Raw genomic sequence first — 18,805 nt, 5'->3', positions numbered from 1 at the left:
TTTCTTTGAAAGATGAGTTAGTGCCTTCTGGAACTTGCAGACTGCTGTAAGCCGTGTACCTGAACTGCAGATGAAGTGAAATTGTGTTCTGCAGCCTGTGATAGAACATAATGTTAACCTCATGGTGGTATAGCACTGGTGTAAAAAGTGGAAGTGTTTTACTGAATCTTGATCAACAAGACCATGTTGTAATGCTACCTTGTTTTGTCAGCTTGCATCCCATTCTAACATGCTGTGACCCCATAAAGGCTAATTCTCATTTCTTGCCTGGAAGCAGCTTGATTTCTTGTTCAGGGCACTGTCTAGGCATTTTCTTGTGTCCAGTCTTACGAGTTTCTTTTGCAGTGTCTTTCTTCAGGGTTTGGTCTGCTAATCTTCTTGAGTGGATGTGCCTCTGGGCTCTCTGAGTAGCAACTGCAAACCTTTTGCTGCTGTTTAGCACTTCTTACTTTTCATCTTCTCTTTCTCAGTCAGCTGTTATTTCAGTCTTATCTTTCTTCTGCTTTTACCCTCTCTCCTAGCAGTGGAGAACTGCTTGTGGCCAGGACACTGTCACAGAGAGGGAGGGGTTTTACCCAGGACAATCTGCACCTCTGAATAAGCCAAATAGTTATTCTGTTTGTAACGTCCAGACTTTGATCCTTCTTATTGTCACCAAACAGAAGCTAGGATTTTCCCCCTAAAAAAGTCCAAGACTTCAGAACAATCCCTGCCTCACTAAGGACAGACGAAAACAACACACAGCTCGGAGCAGGAAGACTGCTATGGCAGCAGAATCAAATGTGTATTCTTCTGATTAGTTCTGATTTGGTGTTAGTTGTGAGCCGAGTTGTAAGGGTTAGCCGATGGGTTTAGTTGTTTGGAGACAGATCACACTAGAAAATAGAGAATTTAAATATAGAAAAGGTTATGTTTTGGGGAGCTAGCTCAAAAGACGGAGGCTTTAGTTAGAGATACGTTTTTCTCCTCCACTACCCCCAGTTCTGCCTCTCTGGGACCCAAGCAGCACGCTCAATCCCAGCGCAGTGCGACAGTTTCTCTTCAGCTTCCTCTGTCTGGCACGTGGGACAGAGAGAAGCTGGGATGCTGCGCTGCTGGTGTGCAGTGGGAGAACCAAGAATAAGAGGAGAGGCAGGGCTGAGGCTCCCTCTCCAGGAGTTCATCAACATGGCAGACAGTTATTTTTAAAAACAGTACACGTCTGCGCTGGGATTGCATCATCGGGGTAGCTGTGTGGTTGCTAGAATGCACACAGTGCCGTAGCTCCTCGCAGCGTGGTGCTGGTGGTAACGTCACAAAGTCATTAGCATTCCACCACAGAGGTACAGGAATCAGAGATTTGACTAGCATCTTCCCCCAGAAATATTTAAGTCAGCCCTTATGTCAGCTAAGTGTGAAAAAGGCTCACAATGAGCCTCACAGTGCTGGGACCCACAGAACAGCATTGTTGACGGTGCAGAAATGATGGCTCGTACCGCATTCAGTGGTGAGTTGTGAGGAGGGACGGCTGTGGTGTGATGTTCTTTGCTACCTTCTCCCCCAGAGCTTTGCATGGCTGTTTGACAGTTCGCTCCTGGTCTGGTTTTCCCGGTAGCCTCTCCTGGCGTTCCAAAGTCCCTGGCACCCCAGAGTAACGGCTCCTTCCCTGACCCCACTTGACTGTGTCAGAGCAGTCAGGTTTTTATTTCGTTTCTAGAAATCACATTTAATTTGACAGTGGGTTTAGTTGTTCCAACTTTTTTCTTTTGAAACTGTAGGTACCAAACCACACTATACGCTGCTAATGAAGCAGCGTGCGATAAGGGGGAGGGAGAGGATGACCAAGAAGCAAGTGAGGAAGTGAGTTGGCAAGCAAAGCGTGGACGATGTGGTGAGGAGGCACGGCAGAGCTGGAAGGGCATATGTGTGTGCGTAAGGAAATGCCTACAGGTCAGCGTTATGCAGAAAGCTCTCGTGCCCTTTCTGGGAAGTCATCGTGACTGGATGCCTCTCTGCAGTAGCTGTACAGGCTTGCACGAGCAAACAGGAGGAATGAGAGGTCTGATTCCTCGAGCGAGAACGCGGTGGGAGAGCTGGCACAACTGGAGTGCTGCAGTGGGTTCCCTGAGGGAGACAGAGACAAGGGGGAGTCACTTTTTACGTCGGAGAGCAGCTGGAGCGCGCGGAGCTTTGCCTAGGACGGATGGTCAGCCAGCTGGGAGCTTGAGTCGGGATTAGTGGGCAGACGGCCATGGCCATCGCTGCTGCGGGCGTCTGCTGCAGACCGCCTGGTGAGGAGGACGTGGAGGATGAGGCTTTCTTCAGGCAACTGGAAGAAGCCTCGGGAACACAAGCCCAGTCTGTTTTAAACAAGTCCCCCAGTTCTGTTTCCAGTCCTGAGAACTCCTGGTTGTCATAAGAGTTTCAAAATCATATCAAAAGTTTTGCCCTTCTTCCTTCTGCTAGGGAGTTCAGCAGGTTGAATGGCATTGGTACAAAAATGGATTTGGGCAAGTTGCTTAATAACTACACCTCTACCAGATTGCAGGGGCAGGAGTTTTGGGTTTGGTTTGGCTGCTTTACTAATACACAGAATGTCAGCAGAAGCAGGCCTAATGCCTAAGGCACCATGAGGTATCTTTGCAAGAATCAGATTGTGTCCTGTGAGTAGGTATTGATGGCTTCGGTTGCTTGTTTTTTTCTGGAAATGAATTCAAAGCTGAACTCTGTTTTGTGAGAAAATGAATGTCTGTTAAAAAGAAAAGGGGGAGGGGGCTGAGACTGTAACTTAAGAAAATTCAAATTAGCTACTAAGATTGCTCAGATGAAAGTGGAGGTCAGGGCTTGAAGAGGATGAACTTTTTAGACAACCAGTTTCAGATCTCATCAAGTCTTACTTTTTTTTTTTTTTTTTTTTTTTTTTTTTACACACGGGGGTGTGCCAGCTTACACTTTTGAAAAAGCTATTTAAGAGAAAAGACAGCAACAAAGTTGGATAGCTGAGATCTTTTCCTTGTTGTTAACTGTATAGCCTTTATATAGCTTGAAATAAGTATCTAATGTGTTTAGTTTTCTCCCTTTGTATAGTTTCTTTAACCAGCAGTTAAAAGGGTACTGGATATCACCAAGGTGATGGCCTTTGAATGCCGTTCCTCTTCACAGATCCTCCTGCAGCTGTAGCTCTAGGAGAGGTTGCCTCTCTTCTGTAGAGGGAATATCTGAAAGACGTTCTGCATCTTTATTAGAGAAATAGTCTGTTACATTTCAGGTAATTCTCAGCCTGAGAAAAGTTGAGAGCCTTCACCTCACCGTGGAGTGTGAAATGTTCCCAGAAGGTGATATTTGCATATCAGCTCTGAGTGTGAAGGGGGAAAGAAGTTATCTGGTTAATTCCTGATGTCTCCACCTGGTTACTTGTCTGCTGTGGACATCAGACCTTGTCACTACTTCAATGCCATGAGCCAATAGTTACTTCAAATAATTTTACTCTTAACACTTTCCAAGTGCTAGTTGTCCAAGTGCAACTGTTAAATGTGCCTCTCGTTTCCACTGAGAAGTATTCTGGATTTTTTTTAGACCTCTTCTGACATTCATTATGTATTTCCCCCATCATCGTATTTCCTACAACAGTACAAATTATCTGTCCAATACATTTAATTACAGTTACTGGAATGTACTTTAATTCTTTTTCTCCTTTTATACGGGACTTTAACTTTCTTGGTGGTTTATCAGTCTGTACCACTGTTGCTGTTCATAGTTAAGGATAACGACTCAGTATATTTCTGTTTGGCAATAAGTTGCTCAGAATTCCAACAGCTTTTACCCACGTTTACGCACGGATCTTTTGCCCTACGCACCGCTAAACCAAGGTTCAGCCACCTTCACGGTAACAGTGGATTTACGCTGAGATAGCCATGCCGGGCCAGCCCTGAGCTGGGAGAAACTTGCTGGTACCTGCTGCGCTTTAACGCAGCAAGCCTTGTTCTGTGTGACTTGCTTCCCTCACCATTTCATCCGTATCTTGCGTTCCGTAACAGGGGTAACGCTCGTAGCTGTTTCTACATATCATACAGGGCTGAATGGGCTTTTTCATACTTTCCATAGAGACAAATTCATTTTCTCTCGCTGGTATTAGAAAACAATTCCCCAAATGTGCCATCTGTTCTGATAGCACAGCAGCTTTGTTAAATTAGACTAAAACATTGTTCACATTGTTCCTCTTCTGGGTGGTGTATTGAGGATATCGTACAACTTCTCCGTTAGCTGTCAATTACTGTAATATTTTTGGAATGAAATGTGTATTTGAACATCAGAGTTTAAATCAAGGAGTAAAAATTTAAAGCAACTAACAAAGGGTAGCGGAGGAAAAAATGAGATGTTTTATGGTGAACAAATATATTTTAATGGAAAAAATAGATGAACACATTACTTTTTTATAGGACAGTTATGGGGTGAACAACACAAATCATAGTCTCTTTATCTGTGCGTTTTTCATAATTCCGCAAGAAAATCTGATTTGTGATTAGACACTTGTTAACTCTTCCAGTATGTTAAAAATGCTAGTGATAACACTGTTTTAATGTTATATTTAATAGCTGTGGCAGAGCTTAGTAGTTAATGGAGGGTATTTATGCATCTCCTTCCTAGGCCTCAAGTATTTTTGTTACTTCTCATGCTCTGTAGTAATACTTACCATGTATTTTTTTTCACAGTGAGGGCCATGGGAAGCTGACGGTATTTTCCGTGAAAGCTATGTTAGCAACAATGTGTGGCGGTAAAATACTGGACAAACTAAGATGTAAGTATTTTCAAGCAAATCAAACCATTCTCTGAAATACTGTGTTTTCACTGCTGGCCACGTATGTTTTACTGTATTGAGTTCTGGAAGCTAACTTTTGTGCTTATTTAGCGATCTTTACAGGGAAAGGAAGCTTGCTGTGTCTCTGGGTTTGTTAACAGCTGCCGCCTGCTGGCCACAGAGCATCGAGTGTGGCACCGAGTAGGCTTTGCAAGGCGTGCGTTTGTTCTGAAACCTGGGCACTTCTTTCAGTATAAAACTTCAGGTCTGATTTTTCTGATAGCAATGGCAAATTTGTTGCCGTTTCCTCTGTTTTGAGGATGTTGGAGGACTTTTGTATATCTTCTGCTTCATCTGAGGCGCGCTCTGCATCTTCTCATTCTGTAATTCCAGCTTCTCAGTTCTTATTTTTTGAATCCTTTTTTTAATTCTCATTTCATCAATCTTACTTCCTTTTTTTCTTGTTTCCATGAGCCTTCTGCTGTCTCAGTAGAGAATCAGTGATATCCATAAACATTGGGTTTGTCCTTTAGTAGCAATTCCTGTTCTTTCGTCTTTCTTAGTGGCAAGGCGTACTGTTGTTAGGGGTGTTTTTTCTTTTCATTTCCACCCTGAAAAGTTGGGAAGTTACTCTTACTGTCAGTGCCAGGTTTACTGTTCAGGTCTTCTCATTTTCACCTGACCCTAAATTGTCTTTCACAAAGTTATCTTGTAATAATTCATTCCTCCTCAGCTCTATGGTTGTCATTCACAGTAAAGAATTCTTTAGACTTTTCTACATCATTAAGCTTCTTTATGGTGTTTGCTTTAAAACTCACAACGTGAAATGCTAGTGTGCTGAATTAAACTACATGACAAGGTCTGAAAAATAGCTAGTGAGAAATCTTTGCATGCACATATTTAATATTGAGGCCGCACAGGTTTCAGTACCAGGAAATGCCATTTTTTATATCTGGTAGTAACTGTAAAACTCTCCAATTAAAAACAAAGCTGCAGGTGACCAAAGATTAGTGTTAAGTGAAGGGGACAGGAATGTATGACAGAGGATATTAAGACTTCTTAAGCATTTTTAACAACTGCATTCCCTCTATAAAATATGCAAGATGAAATAGTGGGAGAAGAAGCTAGAAGCTCTATCTCCTCAGGAAAAGATTACATTTTGGGTTTAATTAGGACAAGATTTGAGGAGGTTACAGTAGATGAGCAGTTCAGCATAAGCCTGGGACAGAAAAGGAGCATTATTTCTGGAAGTAGCAAGACAGTACTTTCCTTTTATTGGAAAAGGCAGTTAACCACTGGAATTAAATGCTACAGGAATCAGCAAACTTTGGATGTTTTCAGGCAAAGACCTGGTTATCATTCTGGAAGTTATATTAAGCCTCAGGTCACTGATTCAGAAGGTGGCCGGTTAAGATGCTCTCACCCTAAGGACACCTCATTTAATAGTCCTGTTTAACAAGTGTGTCCAGTCTCAAAGTTTAAAATCTGTGCATTTAATGTCCTGTTCCCTCTCTGTCTTTTCATCATGTCTGATTTTCTTCATAGCACTTGAAGGTTCCTTTTTCTTTTTCTTATCCTATGGGCTCCTGTTTCCTTTGCCACTGTAACTTTCTTCTTTATAAAAATTCTTAACTGACATTATTTACAAAAAGTTCTTAACTGATGTGCATACACATTGGAGGAAAAATACTTTTGACTCCTTTCACAGAATAGTGCTGCTTCTTACAGCTTTGTCATATTCTGGTGTCATGCCTTGCACTTATTCTTTCTTGTACCTTGTCAGCTGACCTTCAGTTTGCGTTGCAGTTCTGGGGTCTTTCCCCCAGTATCTGCTGCCCCTTTTTTCTTGGTGCGCTTCTCTTTGGATGTGGAGCATCATTTTCAAAGAGCACGTGACTTTGTATTCGATGTGGTTTGGACAGAAGCGCTTCTGTCTTTTTTTAATTCAGTGTTGAAACTCAGTTCCCCTCATGGCAGAGTACTAACTGCTGACCACACCGATTTAAAACCTGCTTTTGGTGAGGGTTTTTTTTTTTTGTTGTTCTGTTAGGTATAATACCTTACGAGTCAACTGAGGAGGAAGCATTTCTTTATCCGTAACTGTAACGGTAATGGTGATTTGCCACTGCTTTGTACGGTCGCAGCACTTTCTTCACGCACAGCATCTGCTGCGGACACTCCTCTGTCCCCTCGTGCGGTCGTTGTTGTCTCCGCTTTGTTGGAGAGAAGGTTAAAGGCTGGAACCACCGCACTGAGTCTCAAACGCTCACGGTGCCACGTGCAAGGTTACGCGGAGTCTCGGAGCACGGTTAACAAAATTGGCCAGGAAAAGGGGATTTTAGCTGATTTGGGATGAGATTTTAGGAGTATAGGAAATCTGTGCAGGAGGGAAAATGTTTCTCTAAACCAGGGTAGAATTGTTGACGTTTCAGACAAGGTCATAGGACAGCTTTCTGTGGGATGTGGGAGAAAATTGGAGATGTGGGATAGTGGGATCTTGTAAACCTGAGGGCAGAGAGAAGAGAGAAAGTGGGTTGTATTGTTAGGGGAATAATAGGAAGTAATGAAATAGCTGAACGATTAACTGTTGGTTACCTGTCTTCTGAAAACTTTCTAAGGGGGAAGGGAATGGGAGGAAGAAAATGTCGTGTGAGGTTTGGGAGGGGGTACAGACTTTTTGGATTTCTGAAAGGCATTTGAGAAGGTCCCTTATCAAACGCCTAAAGACATTGAAAAGTTTGATGAAAGGTGGGGTCTTTGCACGGGTGGAAGATTGGCTAAAAGGAACCGAAAGAGAGCCATAAAGATCCTTTTTGTATATTGGGACTGGTGGATAATGCTGGACCTAAACTGGTTTTAACACTGTCACAAATGAGCTGGAAAAATACAGTGAAAGGTGACGATTTGATACAAAGTAAATCAGTGTAATAAAAGCTAAAATAGACTGAAGAGTTGTAGTACCATCTGACAACCCTGAGTAACTGTGAAATAAAATGATAGGTGAAATTCAGTGTGAGTGTGTGTAAAGCGGCGCACACTGGAGGGGGAAGTGTCATCCGAATGCACAGGAAGGTGAGCTGAGAAAGTTCTTGTTGCTCAGATGAGAGATCTTGGAGTTGTACTTCTGTGAAGGTGTTGATGCTCGGTTTGGTCATGGCTTAAAACCATGAAATGTTACAGAGGGGAAGGACGTGAAGAGCAAAGTGGAGAGGTAAAGGCACTGTGTAAATCCATGGGGTCTTTATGCTTTGAACGAGTGCTGCTCTAGAAGCCCGGTCTGGTACGCTGCCCTTTCCAGCCCTGATACGTCTTTTCTGAGAACAGCAAAGATCATCAAAGGTAGAGAACAGCCAGATAGAGCAGGACTCTTCAACCTGGAAAGAAAACCGGTGGTGAAAGGATGGTGTTCTCCAAAATCCTGAGCAGCGTGTTGGTGGTGAGTGGACAGCGGCTGCTCCTTTCCCCGTCCAGTGCTGGGACTACAGGGCAGTGACAGACTGAAACAACAAAACCCAATACTTCTTTAAACTTCACTAAAGGATGGTGTCGGCATCAAACATCTACACCACTCAGTTACTCCTTGAACCAATTGAACCGAAGGCAAATTCAGCAAAGGCTGCTGAGTGCAGAGACGCTCTCAGCAAGTGGAGGAATGTTCTGGGGAACGTGCTTGCCCAAGCCATCTGCTGCTGGGATAAACAGACTTGTGATCTGATCTGCCTCAGCTGTTCTCGTAGTCTTTATTTCTTCTTCTGATGGTTATGAATATGCTGTCTTCTGTTTTTTTCCCCTTTCCTGTCTCTCCCACCTCTCTCTCTGATTACTGACCCATTTCATCACTGAACTACTTCTGTTTCCAGTTTACTTGTTCCCCTTCTCCCACCTCCGCTCCCATTCCTAAGCAGGCTGTCAGCTCTGGCTCAGCTGGCACGCCAGGCTTTCTGCAAATCCTCAAAGTGGTACATGTTTTTCCCCTCATCTCATAATTTATATGAACCATAGTAACTTGGTCTCTGTACTCACAGAGGTACAGGCTTATGTTTTTTAAATCCTGAAGTGTGAACAAATGGAGCATTTTTCAGTCCATACAGTGTCTGGCAGCACATATGAAGTGGGAGTTGTCCAATGATACCACTTCATTGTCTCTGGGAAAGATTATTTCCTGAGACACGACACTCCTTGCAAAGGAGTTCATTTACATCATGTGCAAGGCAGGAGTTGTAAGCCCAGCCTGCTGCTGAGGACTGTGTGATTTTTGTCATAACTTTTTAAGCCCAAGAAATGCTGTATAAAAATGTCAGATTTTGTGGGTTCGGATGACTTCACTTTGGCATTCAAGCAGATTCATTGTGAAGTAATTAGTGCTTCCTTCCAGTAAACTGCAAACAGAACTTCAAGTAACTCAGGGCTCCATCCTGCTCATTTTAGGGGCTGTCTGACTTTGCTAACGACTGCCTCTACCTGTACGGCACTCCTTGGCTCCCTCGCCTCACTACCTCCATTTTCCTCTTGCCATCTGGCTCTGACGAGCCTTCAGTGCTTACTGAAGTTCACCCCAAAAATTCAGACAAGAATGTATGCTAAGTACCACGTTTCACATAATAAGGGTCCTGAAGGTTAATCTGCTGTAGGTGAATTAGCCTGATTGTGAGGTTTTGATTTTGGGGAGAGGGTATTTTGTTTTTTGGAGGAGTAGAGGTGAAAGGGGAGTTATTTGTCCTGGTCCTAATCAGTGGACCAAAGCAGCAGCAGCAGTAGTAATAATACGTGGTTTGTTGTGGTGTCACGTCTCCTCAAACTGAACGGGCTCAGTGTGTGATTTTATACGGGCTTTCTTACATCTCTTTTGTTTATACCAAATGTCAGGAGTTGCCACAACACCTGCTGGTCTGACAGAGGTAAGGCTGCTGCATGTCGTGTCCCCAGCCCACCAGTGGTTCCCAGTCGGAACAGGCACACGCGGATCAACGCAGACAGCAAACACCCATGTGAACTTGAACAGCACCAGTGACCTGGTTCTGTCCCCCCCTCTGCCTGATCAGGATGAAAGCCTGTCAGTGGCATAAATATATACATGTATGCATGTGCCTGTACCATATGGATCCCTCCAGTGACTGGCCTTAGATGCTCCTCTGTCTACTAGCTGGTCCTTGGAGCCTCTCAGGTCCTCTGGTCTCTCCAGTACATGTCCCAGACTTATGACCTCTCTGATACCTAGCTCTCAAACTCCAATCACTAAATTTTCCTCCAAAAGCATCTTCATAATCTCCTTGTAGGTGTTTGGGTGGTGGAATTAGGCCTTCTCAGTGCCTTACCCTCTCCAGGCTGAGCAATGACTCTTTCCTTAGCCTGTCCTTGCAGGATAAGAGCTCCAGCATGCTGACCATCCCTGTGGCCCTCTACAGAGCTCACTTCAGTTTCTTTCCTCTTCTGTGTCTTTCACATTCTGTGATTCTCAACAATTCTCTGATTCTGGGGGGGTCCCAAAACTGGACCCAGTATCTAGCAGAGGTCTAACAAGTGCTGAGTGGAGGAGGATAATCACTTCCCTCTAGTAGCCGAGCTGCGGTTTGTACAGCCCGGGATGGTGTTGGCCATCTTTGCTGCCAGAGTGCGCGGCTGGCTCATGGTCAGTTTGTGACCTCAAAACACACAAGGACCTTTCCAGGTCCCCAGCCTGGGTCGCTGTCGGAGTCTCTTCTTCCCACGGGCAGGACTTTGCATTTGTCCTTTTTGAACTTCATGCAGTTCCTGCCAGCCCGCTCCTCCAGCTGGTCTCGGTCCTGCTGGATGGCAGCCCTTGCCCTCAGGGGTATCACCTGGTCCTCTCAACTTGGCATCATCTGCAAACTCAACAGGAGTGCACTCTGGCACCTCCCAGATCACCGACAGACACGTTGAGCAGGACGTGCCTCAGGACAGGCTCCAGCAGTAGCCTCCGCTTAGAATTTGACCCATTATCCACTGGCCCCCAAGGCTGATCTTCCAACCAGCTGCTTGCCCATCTGGTTGTTCACCCATGCAGACCGTGACATCCCAGGGGGGATACTGGAATGTTGTGGGGAAATAAGAAGCAAAAAGCCTTGCTCGAGTTGAGGTGATACCTACAAATTCTGTCATCTTATCGCAGAAGAGACTCCAGCTGGCCAGGAGTGATTTAGGCTCGGTAGATCTGTACTGACGGATCCCAGTCACCTTTCCTTTCCTGTGCCCAGGAATATGTGCCAAGAAGATTTGCTCCATGATTTTCCCAGGAACTGCAGTGGCGCTGACTGGCCTGTATTTCCTTGGATTGTCCTTCTGACTTTAATGCATACTTGGGATTAATGCCAAAAAACCTGCACGCACACCACCCCAAAAAGCACCGTCAAACCAATTCATCTATTAATTTTTTTTTTTTTGGCTTTTACTGATATTAAACCTAGGATTTAAGAAATACTTTATGAATCTGTATGATAAAAGTTGACAATTTCATGGACATGCAGGGTACGCTCAAGGTCAAGACCCTGGAAAATGTGGGTGCTGGGGTTTTGTTGCTTTGCATTTCTCTTACCCGGAGAAATGGTGGAGCCTTCAGCTGGAGCCGTACAAAGCAGCAGGCAGATGCCTTGATGGGAAACACAGCGCAGTCAGTTTGGCAGTTCTAAACAGCTGAAAAGAGGCTCTCGGGGGAACTGTTGGGCAGGTTTAACAGATGATATTAGGAGCTCTGGAATTAATGTAAAAGTTTTACTACAAACATTTGAAAATAGGAAATGGCGAGTTGCACAAGTACCATTTTACGCTGGTATGTGGGGACTGAGCAGTGTGTTTTGTAGTTCTAAATTTTTGATTCTTTCTGATTTAAAAAAAATAATATAGTGTAGTAGCTTTGAACTGAAATGTTGTGTGAGAATTAAAGTATCGTACCTTGCCGTCAGAAAACGTGCCTGGTGTGACCCTGGGGAATGACACTGTTAGCTGCTGTTTAGCGTGAGGTTTTCTCTTTGAGAGTAATGGACTGCCCTTTAAAAGGGCAGGCAACTGTATAATTCTATTCTACTAATCTTTGTCTTTTCCAATTTCACTGGTAATTTCCCATGTGGAAGTTTCCAGCATAAATCAGTTCAACTTTACTTTGACTATAAACCCACTTTTTTTTCTGACTGCAAGATAGAGGTTAGTGGGGTTTGCTTTGTTTTTTAATTTACCCTTGATGTAGCCTATTCTATTTTGTCTCATTTTCAATTTATTTCCATAGCTTTAATTAACTTTCTCCTTAAAATGCTTTAGATCTTGCATGCTGTTGAGTGCAGATTACTGGACTCTATTTACCCAGAAGATTTCTGTCCTTTTTTAAATACAAGCACTGTCATGTTCTACCAGTCCCACCTGGGCAGATTCATTCCTAGACCTTCAGGGTCTGTGCTGTGCAGTTCCGGAGTGATTCTGATCTAGAGGGATTAGGGTTCCGGAAGGTCGGCTCTCTGATGAGTTTTAGTTGTTCCTTAGGTTTCATTGGCGTGCGTTTTGAGACTGACTTTTCCCCTCGACCCCCATTTATCTTTTCACTCTCCTCCTCTTCGCCCTTAATATGCCTTAAAAGATTATTCAGCAAGGGCTTCAGATCTTCACTTCAGGCTTGTCTGTTTAGCCAGGGATACAAATTCCAGCTGGCTTTATCACCCTTAACTTAGATGTTGCAGGCTTCTTCATGAGCTCGTTCATTCAGGACATCGGAACAATTTCTCTAGTTTACTCAAAATATGCATTTCTGAAATAGGTTGGGTTTTTTTTAACGGACCTAGTTTTGATCACTTATTTCCTGTCAACATATCCTTTTTGATGTTTAATTACTGATGGTGTTTTAAATAACCTCATAGATGATTCAGTGGCTGTTTAGTGAAGAATTCTGATATCTGTCACATCTTGGAAAATGTTTGGTCTTACTAATATTAGTGCTCTTATTAGAGAAATCTTCCTCTATGGAGTAACCTGACTCTGCAAGTAGATCAGAGACCCAGTTTTGCTATTTGAGAGATTTGTCTTCTCCAAAGAAATTTTTGATCCTAGCACAGTATTGCTTTATCTGTATGCAGCTCTCCTAATATCTGATAAGACATCATTTTCTTACAGTGCTATCTACACAGCCGCTCCTGTATTTTTACCTTCCTGGAGACGTGCGAGCTTTGGGTTGGTCGCGTGGAAAGGCCGGAGCGAGGGGCTGGAGGCGCTGGGCCCTGTGCCGTCAGGGGGCGGAGGGCTCCAGAGCGGGAGGCTGGGGACACATCCCTCCATCCGCGTGGCCGAGGCCAGGAGCGTGGCGTGGGAGTGAGCCCACCGGCAAAGCCGCCCTCCTCCCCGCCGCCTTCCGGGACCCACCCTCCCTTCCTCTTTCCACGTGTGCACCAGATCGCTCAACGTCTTGCTCGATCTCTTTTTGGTTTCAGAAATACAGTTCGCCCCGCGTAGCTGCTCAAAAAGCATACCTCGTCCCATCACAAACGTTTTCCTTGCATAAAGACAAAAGCTCCTATTGTGGCTCTTCAGCGTGCGCGGCAGCTCTGATAGCAGATTAGATCCGGTTTCCCTTCCCCATCCGCTCAGCTGCACGGCTCGCGGGTTTTGCCTCGGAGATGGAGCTCGCTGCACCCCAGTTTCTGGCTGCTTTACTTCTGACGCCATCACTTGAACTCAAGAGGCCGTCGACGTGCCCCAGATCGACCAGGAGTTTTGCCAGTTTTGACTTTGTGATTCTTACGGCTTTTTTTTAGTTCTAGGAGACTTCTCAAAGGATTTTATGTGGTTCTATTTCGAAGCTGTAAACACGAAGATGTAATGTTCTGTAACTTTCAGAGTGCCTCCAAGTTCTGCTTGCTCCCTGTTACAGTTAATGCACTGGCAGAATCTTTTCTCCAGACTGGGTGAGATGGGATGGAGGAAACAGGAAGATTTGTATCGTAGCATGTTCAAATCATTTGTTTATAAATTTTATCTTGGTGGCAAGTGATAAGAAATTATGTTCAGAATAAAACAAAAAAAAAAAGCGTAAGTTTCTTGGGGTTTAAATGGGTTGAAATATTTTTTTTTTCCGTTTCTGTAGTAAGCATGTATTTACTGTAGGGTTTTATTATATTTTTCTTACAGATATTTTCTCACAAATATCAGATTCAAATGGACTAATGATATTTACAAAGTTTGATCAGTTTTTGAAAGAAGTTCTAAAACTTCCAACAGCTGTGTTTGAGGGGCCTTCTTTTGGATACACAGAGCATTCTGTACGGACCTGTTTCCCACAACAAGTAAGAGTTAACCCCACAGGATTTCGGTGTTGCTTTCTTCTGAAAAAGCTGGTTGGAGTTTGTCGGGGTTTGGAGGGAGGGGGTGGGGAATACACGCTGTATAAGCACTTTTAAGACAACCTGGATAATTTAAAATGGTATGTCTAGGTTTTAGGCAATTAAAGGATTTTGCACAGTTTTAGTTTGGTCCCCCTCCTTGAAGGGGCGCTTCTGTTCCCCGTCAGAAGAACAGCAAGGGTGAACTATTTAAGTCTTAAACACGAAACACAGCATTTTTACTGTTCTCCTTTGGTTTTTCTGTTACGCTTTCTCAGTGTGTTAAGAGTATTAGTTTCAAGAAATCACTTGCTAGTCGGCTGGATCTGAACAAAGTAAATATGTTGTGTACACATAGTTTATTTTTCAATCAACTTCACTGTTACGCTTAATGGTATAGCTGTTTTTTCCTAAATATTTCCATTACATGTAATGTTTGAAGTAGGTGATGTAGTTATGATCTTAAAAGAGCTTTTTAAAATTACTTTACACATTTTAGTTATGATTTAATTGTTCCAAGGAATTGTGTCTAATTTGAGATAATGTAAATAGTATAAATAGTCCTTAAATCAACTGTAAACATGAACCTAGATAATCTTAGGCCTAAAATTAAATATTTAGACTCGGTCATGATTGTGTTCTGGAAGAAATATTTCTGAAATGTTTAGATTTAGAATTTATAGTCACTTTTGCTAAATTTAAGTTAATTAGCAATCAGTATATTTCAAATATAACACAGTAGGAAACAGCCTGTGATTTAGGAAATGATGAGGATGCCAGCTCATCTGTGAGTTTCTGAGAACGGAGTTTTGGTTTACTAATAGTGTAATTAAGAATTTTTTTTTTCCCCTGTTTCCATACTGGCTGAGGCATTTGTGGGCCGCGCCTGTTCCCACGGACATGCCACCCTTTCTGCTACGTCAGGGCAAGCTGACTGCGCACGTAGGGAAACTGATGCGATCAGTCAAGTCTTGTGTTTGTGGCAGTGCTGTTGAATGCAGAACCTCAGCCTACGAGCTGGAGAGGTCAGACGTCGCACTCTAAGCTCTACGTGCTCTTTCATAGAACCACAGAATCCCCGACTGGTTTGGGTGGGCAGGGACCTCCCAGCCCACCCAGTGCCACCCCTGCCATGGGCAGGGACACCCTCCACTAGCCCAGGTTGCCCAAAGCCCCATCCAACCTGGCCTTGACCACTGCCAGGGAGCCAGGGGCAGCCACAGCTTCTCTGGGCACCCTGGGCCAGGGCCTCAGCACCCTCCCAGGGAAGGATTGCTGCCTCCCATCCCATCTCCATCTCCCCTCCTGCAGCTTCAGGCCATTCCCCTTGGCCTGTCCCTCCCTTCCCTTGGTACCAGCCCCTCTCCAGCTTTCCTGGAGCCCCTGCAGGGACTGGAAGGGGCTCCAAGGTCTCCCCGCAGCCTTCTCTTCTCCAGGCTGAACAACTGTCTGCAAAGGGAATGGGGATGGGGGTTTGGTTTTGTTGGAAGCCCACACTCTGGAAGTGACCATTTCTCTCTTTCCCATAAAGAGAGGCTAGCGTAGCTAGTTAGACTTTGACAGTTGACTGAGATTTCCAAGACACTTGATGCAAATCTCGCCATGGTGGCCAAGTGAGGTAAAGTAACTGTCTGTGAATATGAGCCAGCAGTGTGCCCAGGTGGCCAAGAAGGCCAACAGCATCCTGGCTTGTATCAGAACTAGCGTGGCCAGCAGGACCAGGGCCATGATCGTCTCCCTGTACTCAGCACTGGTGAGGCCGCACCTCAAGTGCTGAGTTCAGTGTTGGGCCCCTCACTACCAGAAGGACATTGAGGTGCTGGAGCGTGTCCAGAGAAGGGCAAGCACGTGGTGCAGGGTCTGGAGCACAAGTCTGATGGGAGCGGCTGAGGGAACTGGGGGTGTTGAGCCTGGAGAACAGGAGGCTGAGGGGAGCCCTGCTCACTCTCTACAACTACCTGGAAGGAGGTTGTAGCCAGGTGGGGTCGGTCTCTTCTCCCAAGTAACAAGCGACAGGACAAGAGGGAACGGGCTCAAGTTGTGCCAGGGGAGGTTTAGGTTGGAGATTAGGGAAAATGTCTTCCCCCAAAGGGTTGTCAAGCCCTGGGACAGGCTGCCCAGGGAAGTGGTGGAGTCCCCATCCCTGGAGGGATTGAAAAGACGTGGAGATGTGGTGCTTGGGGACATGGGTTAGTGGTGGGCTTGGCAGGGTGAGGGTAATGGTTGGACTTGGTGATCTTAAAGGTCTTTTCCAACCTAAATGATTCTATAATTTGCACGTGGCTTGCCTGCAACATGTCTTAGCGCTCTTTGACTTTGGCTCCCATGAACCATGAAGCTAATTCTTCGTATTGATTCACTTTTAGAAATTCCTTTGCTCTAGTTTTATTCAGCAAAATAAAATCCCTAGCGTAAGGCCAGGTTTGTAGGGAGTGGTAATGTTTTCTTAATTAATCCAGATATACACTGTACCCCAAGACAGTTCTTTCATTTATTTGAAAACAGAAAGAAACAGGTCCTGGAAAGTAGATGGATAATCTGTCTTAGATTTAATTCCATTTTCTTATGCCTCTCAGATCTGAAAATAAGCTTCCCAGAGGTACTTCTGTGATACTCTCCTTCTACAGCCTATCATTTTGCTGAAATTCTCTCCAGATGGCATTGGTAAAGCTGTGGGGTTTCAGACTTTGGCATCGACATGACAGACATCTAAGCTACATCTAAGTAACATCTGTAGTAGTTAACTAAACAGTGCCTTAAGCTGTTCTGTGGTCCTAAGGCTGACTGGAATGGTCTAACCACATCCATGCTATTAAACTCTCTTATTCCCTCAAGCAGGGTGGTTACGTGGAAACTGTTTATTAAAAATGATTCCTAGCTGATATTAACACCTGATCTGGATGCTGGAATCATTTGGGAGAGTGAGTGGTTAAACCAGGCACAGGTTTAATAACACAAAAGCATGCCTGCTTGAGTTTTAGTGCCAGGAACGTTCCCTCGTGTTACTTAAACTACCAAGAGACAAATCCTTCCTGGCCAGCTGTGGTTCCTGGCTGTTCATGGAGGTCCTGGTTCTGGAGCCACTTCTTTGAGGCGCAAAAGGCTAATAATTTACTGCTGTCTGAGTGGTGAAAGGGCGGATAGGCAAAGAAGTGTCAGGGATTGTATACATGCCACAACTCGGTTTCATTTCTTGTGTCACAGATGGAATAATTCAAACTTGTTGCCTACACAAAATGGAGTTTATTGGGATGCTTTTGGCAAGAGCTGCATTCTTTGTGATGGCTTCCAGATGTATAAAGAGCTTCCAGTAATAATTTACTATTCTGGGTCAAGTGGGGGCTTCCGCAGATGTAGGATATCATGTCATACTTTTCTTAAGACGTTTGTTCACTTGGCTACAGTCCATCTATTTGTCAGAGACATTGGATCACCATGACATTCCCGCCTTAGTCAGAATCTAGCTGTGTTTATATCACAGCCTGTCCTGTCATTGCAGAGGTGTGTCCACTTCATATCTCATTTACGGAGCAGTTTAATTGCAGTGTGAGCTGAGAAGTTCGCTTCAGAGATTTGGGAGCCAGGAGCTTGGCTTCTGTGGGGTCAAACTGCACATGATCCTGTTGAAACTCAGCAGCACAAACTATACGAGCAGGCCTAGATAGGTGTTGACTTGCGTGTACCTTGCTCACGTAAAAGCTTTGCTAAAGCATCGCCTGGCTTAGGCGCCATGGATGGTATGGCTCGTAGCTGAACCGGCTGCCCAAGCTTCACGGTGTCAGAAGGATGGTCAGGGTGTGCGGTCTTGTCAAAGTGAGATAAGGATATAGTTATTAAGGAGAGGATGGTCTTGTGAATAAAGGACAGTGTGAGTATACTCTAGAGTTGCAGTTTAAGCACGAGTTGCAGGACAGTTAGGGATACAGGTGGGGGTCTAAGACCAGCTGCTTAGACCCGTGTAACTTGTTTTGATCACTGTAGAGTTAAAAATCACATATCTTTGTGTTGGCTCAGGGGATGTGGTTTTCTGCCAGTATTTTGTGGGGAAATACATGCATTAACATCTTGTTGAAACAAGCATGTTGGCAGTGTAACAATAAAACTGGCTGAGTTGTTGCTCTTGAAGCAAGCCTGTGGTATTCTTCTCACTATAAGAATAGCATTGGTATAACCTGCCACTGCACCAGCCTGCAAGAAGATCTGAGCCTGCAGAGCTATTAAACAAGTAGGTATGCTAACAGCAATTGGTATAAACAATTATTACAGTAGGATAGAGTAAGCAGGTGATTACCGAGAGGATCTATGCAGAAACGTGTTTGTTCTCCTGGGGAGCATTTGACCCTCCTGACTGGTGGTGCCTTCATAATTACTAATTTTCAGTTTCTGTTCTTGGAATTTGCCATCAGATTATTTGATGCATTTTGCATCACAAATGGTGACTGAGCGATGTTTCTGTGGTTGCTCCATGGTTGGGTTCTGAACCCAGTAGGAAATGTTAGACCAGTTACAAGAAAGGGCTTTACCTAGGCTCCTTCTCTGACACATTCATAATTTCCAGGAGGCGGCGACTGCTGTCTGCTTTCCTGTCAGCTCAGCCATTATGGAGAATGCCTATGCAAGGTGTAGTACTGATAATGCTACATGAGTCTTTTTGATCAATTGGTTGCAAAACATCCCACCTGTATGGGTGGAAAAACCCCAAAGCCTGTGT

At 44.4% G+C, this 18,805-nt stretch overlaps 1 protein-coding gene across 17 annotated transcripts in view; it reads left to right on the top strand.

The window, feature by feature from the left end:
* Positions 1-18,805, top strand: part of DTNB (dystrobrevin beta) — a 205,684-nt gene that overhangs the window by 24,007 nt on the left and 162,872 nt on the right. For 16 of the 17 annotated variants that reach the window (XM_075750223.1, XM_075750225.1, XM_075750222.1 and 13 more), the window contains exons 6-7: positions 4,692-4,777; positions 13,904-14,058. In XM_075750223.1, the coding sequence (XP_075606338.1) occupies positions 4,692-4,777; positions 13,904-14,058 (241 nt within the window). The remainder of the gene's footprint in view (positions 1-4,691; positions 4,778-13,903; positions 14,059-18,805) is intronic. The other variant, XM_075750218.1, reaches the window with a different exon arrangement.

Source organism: Balearica regulorum, chromosome 3 (assembly GCF_011004875.1).
Source record: "Balearica regulorum gibbericeps isolate bBalReg1 chromosome 3, bBalReg1.pri, whole genome shotgun sequence".
NCBI lineage: Eukaryota > Metazoa > Chordata > Aves > Gruiformes > Gruidae > Balearica > Balearica regulorum.
This window is presented reverse-complemented; position numbering and strand designations above follow the sequence as displayed.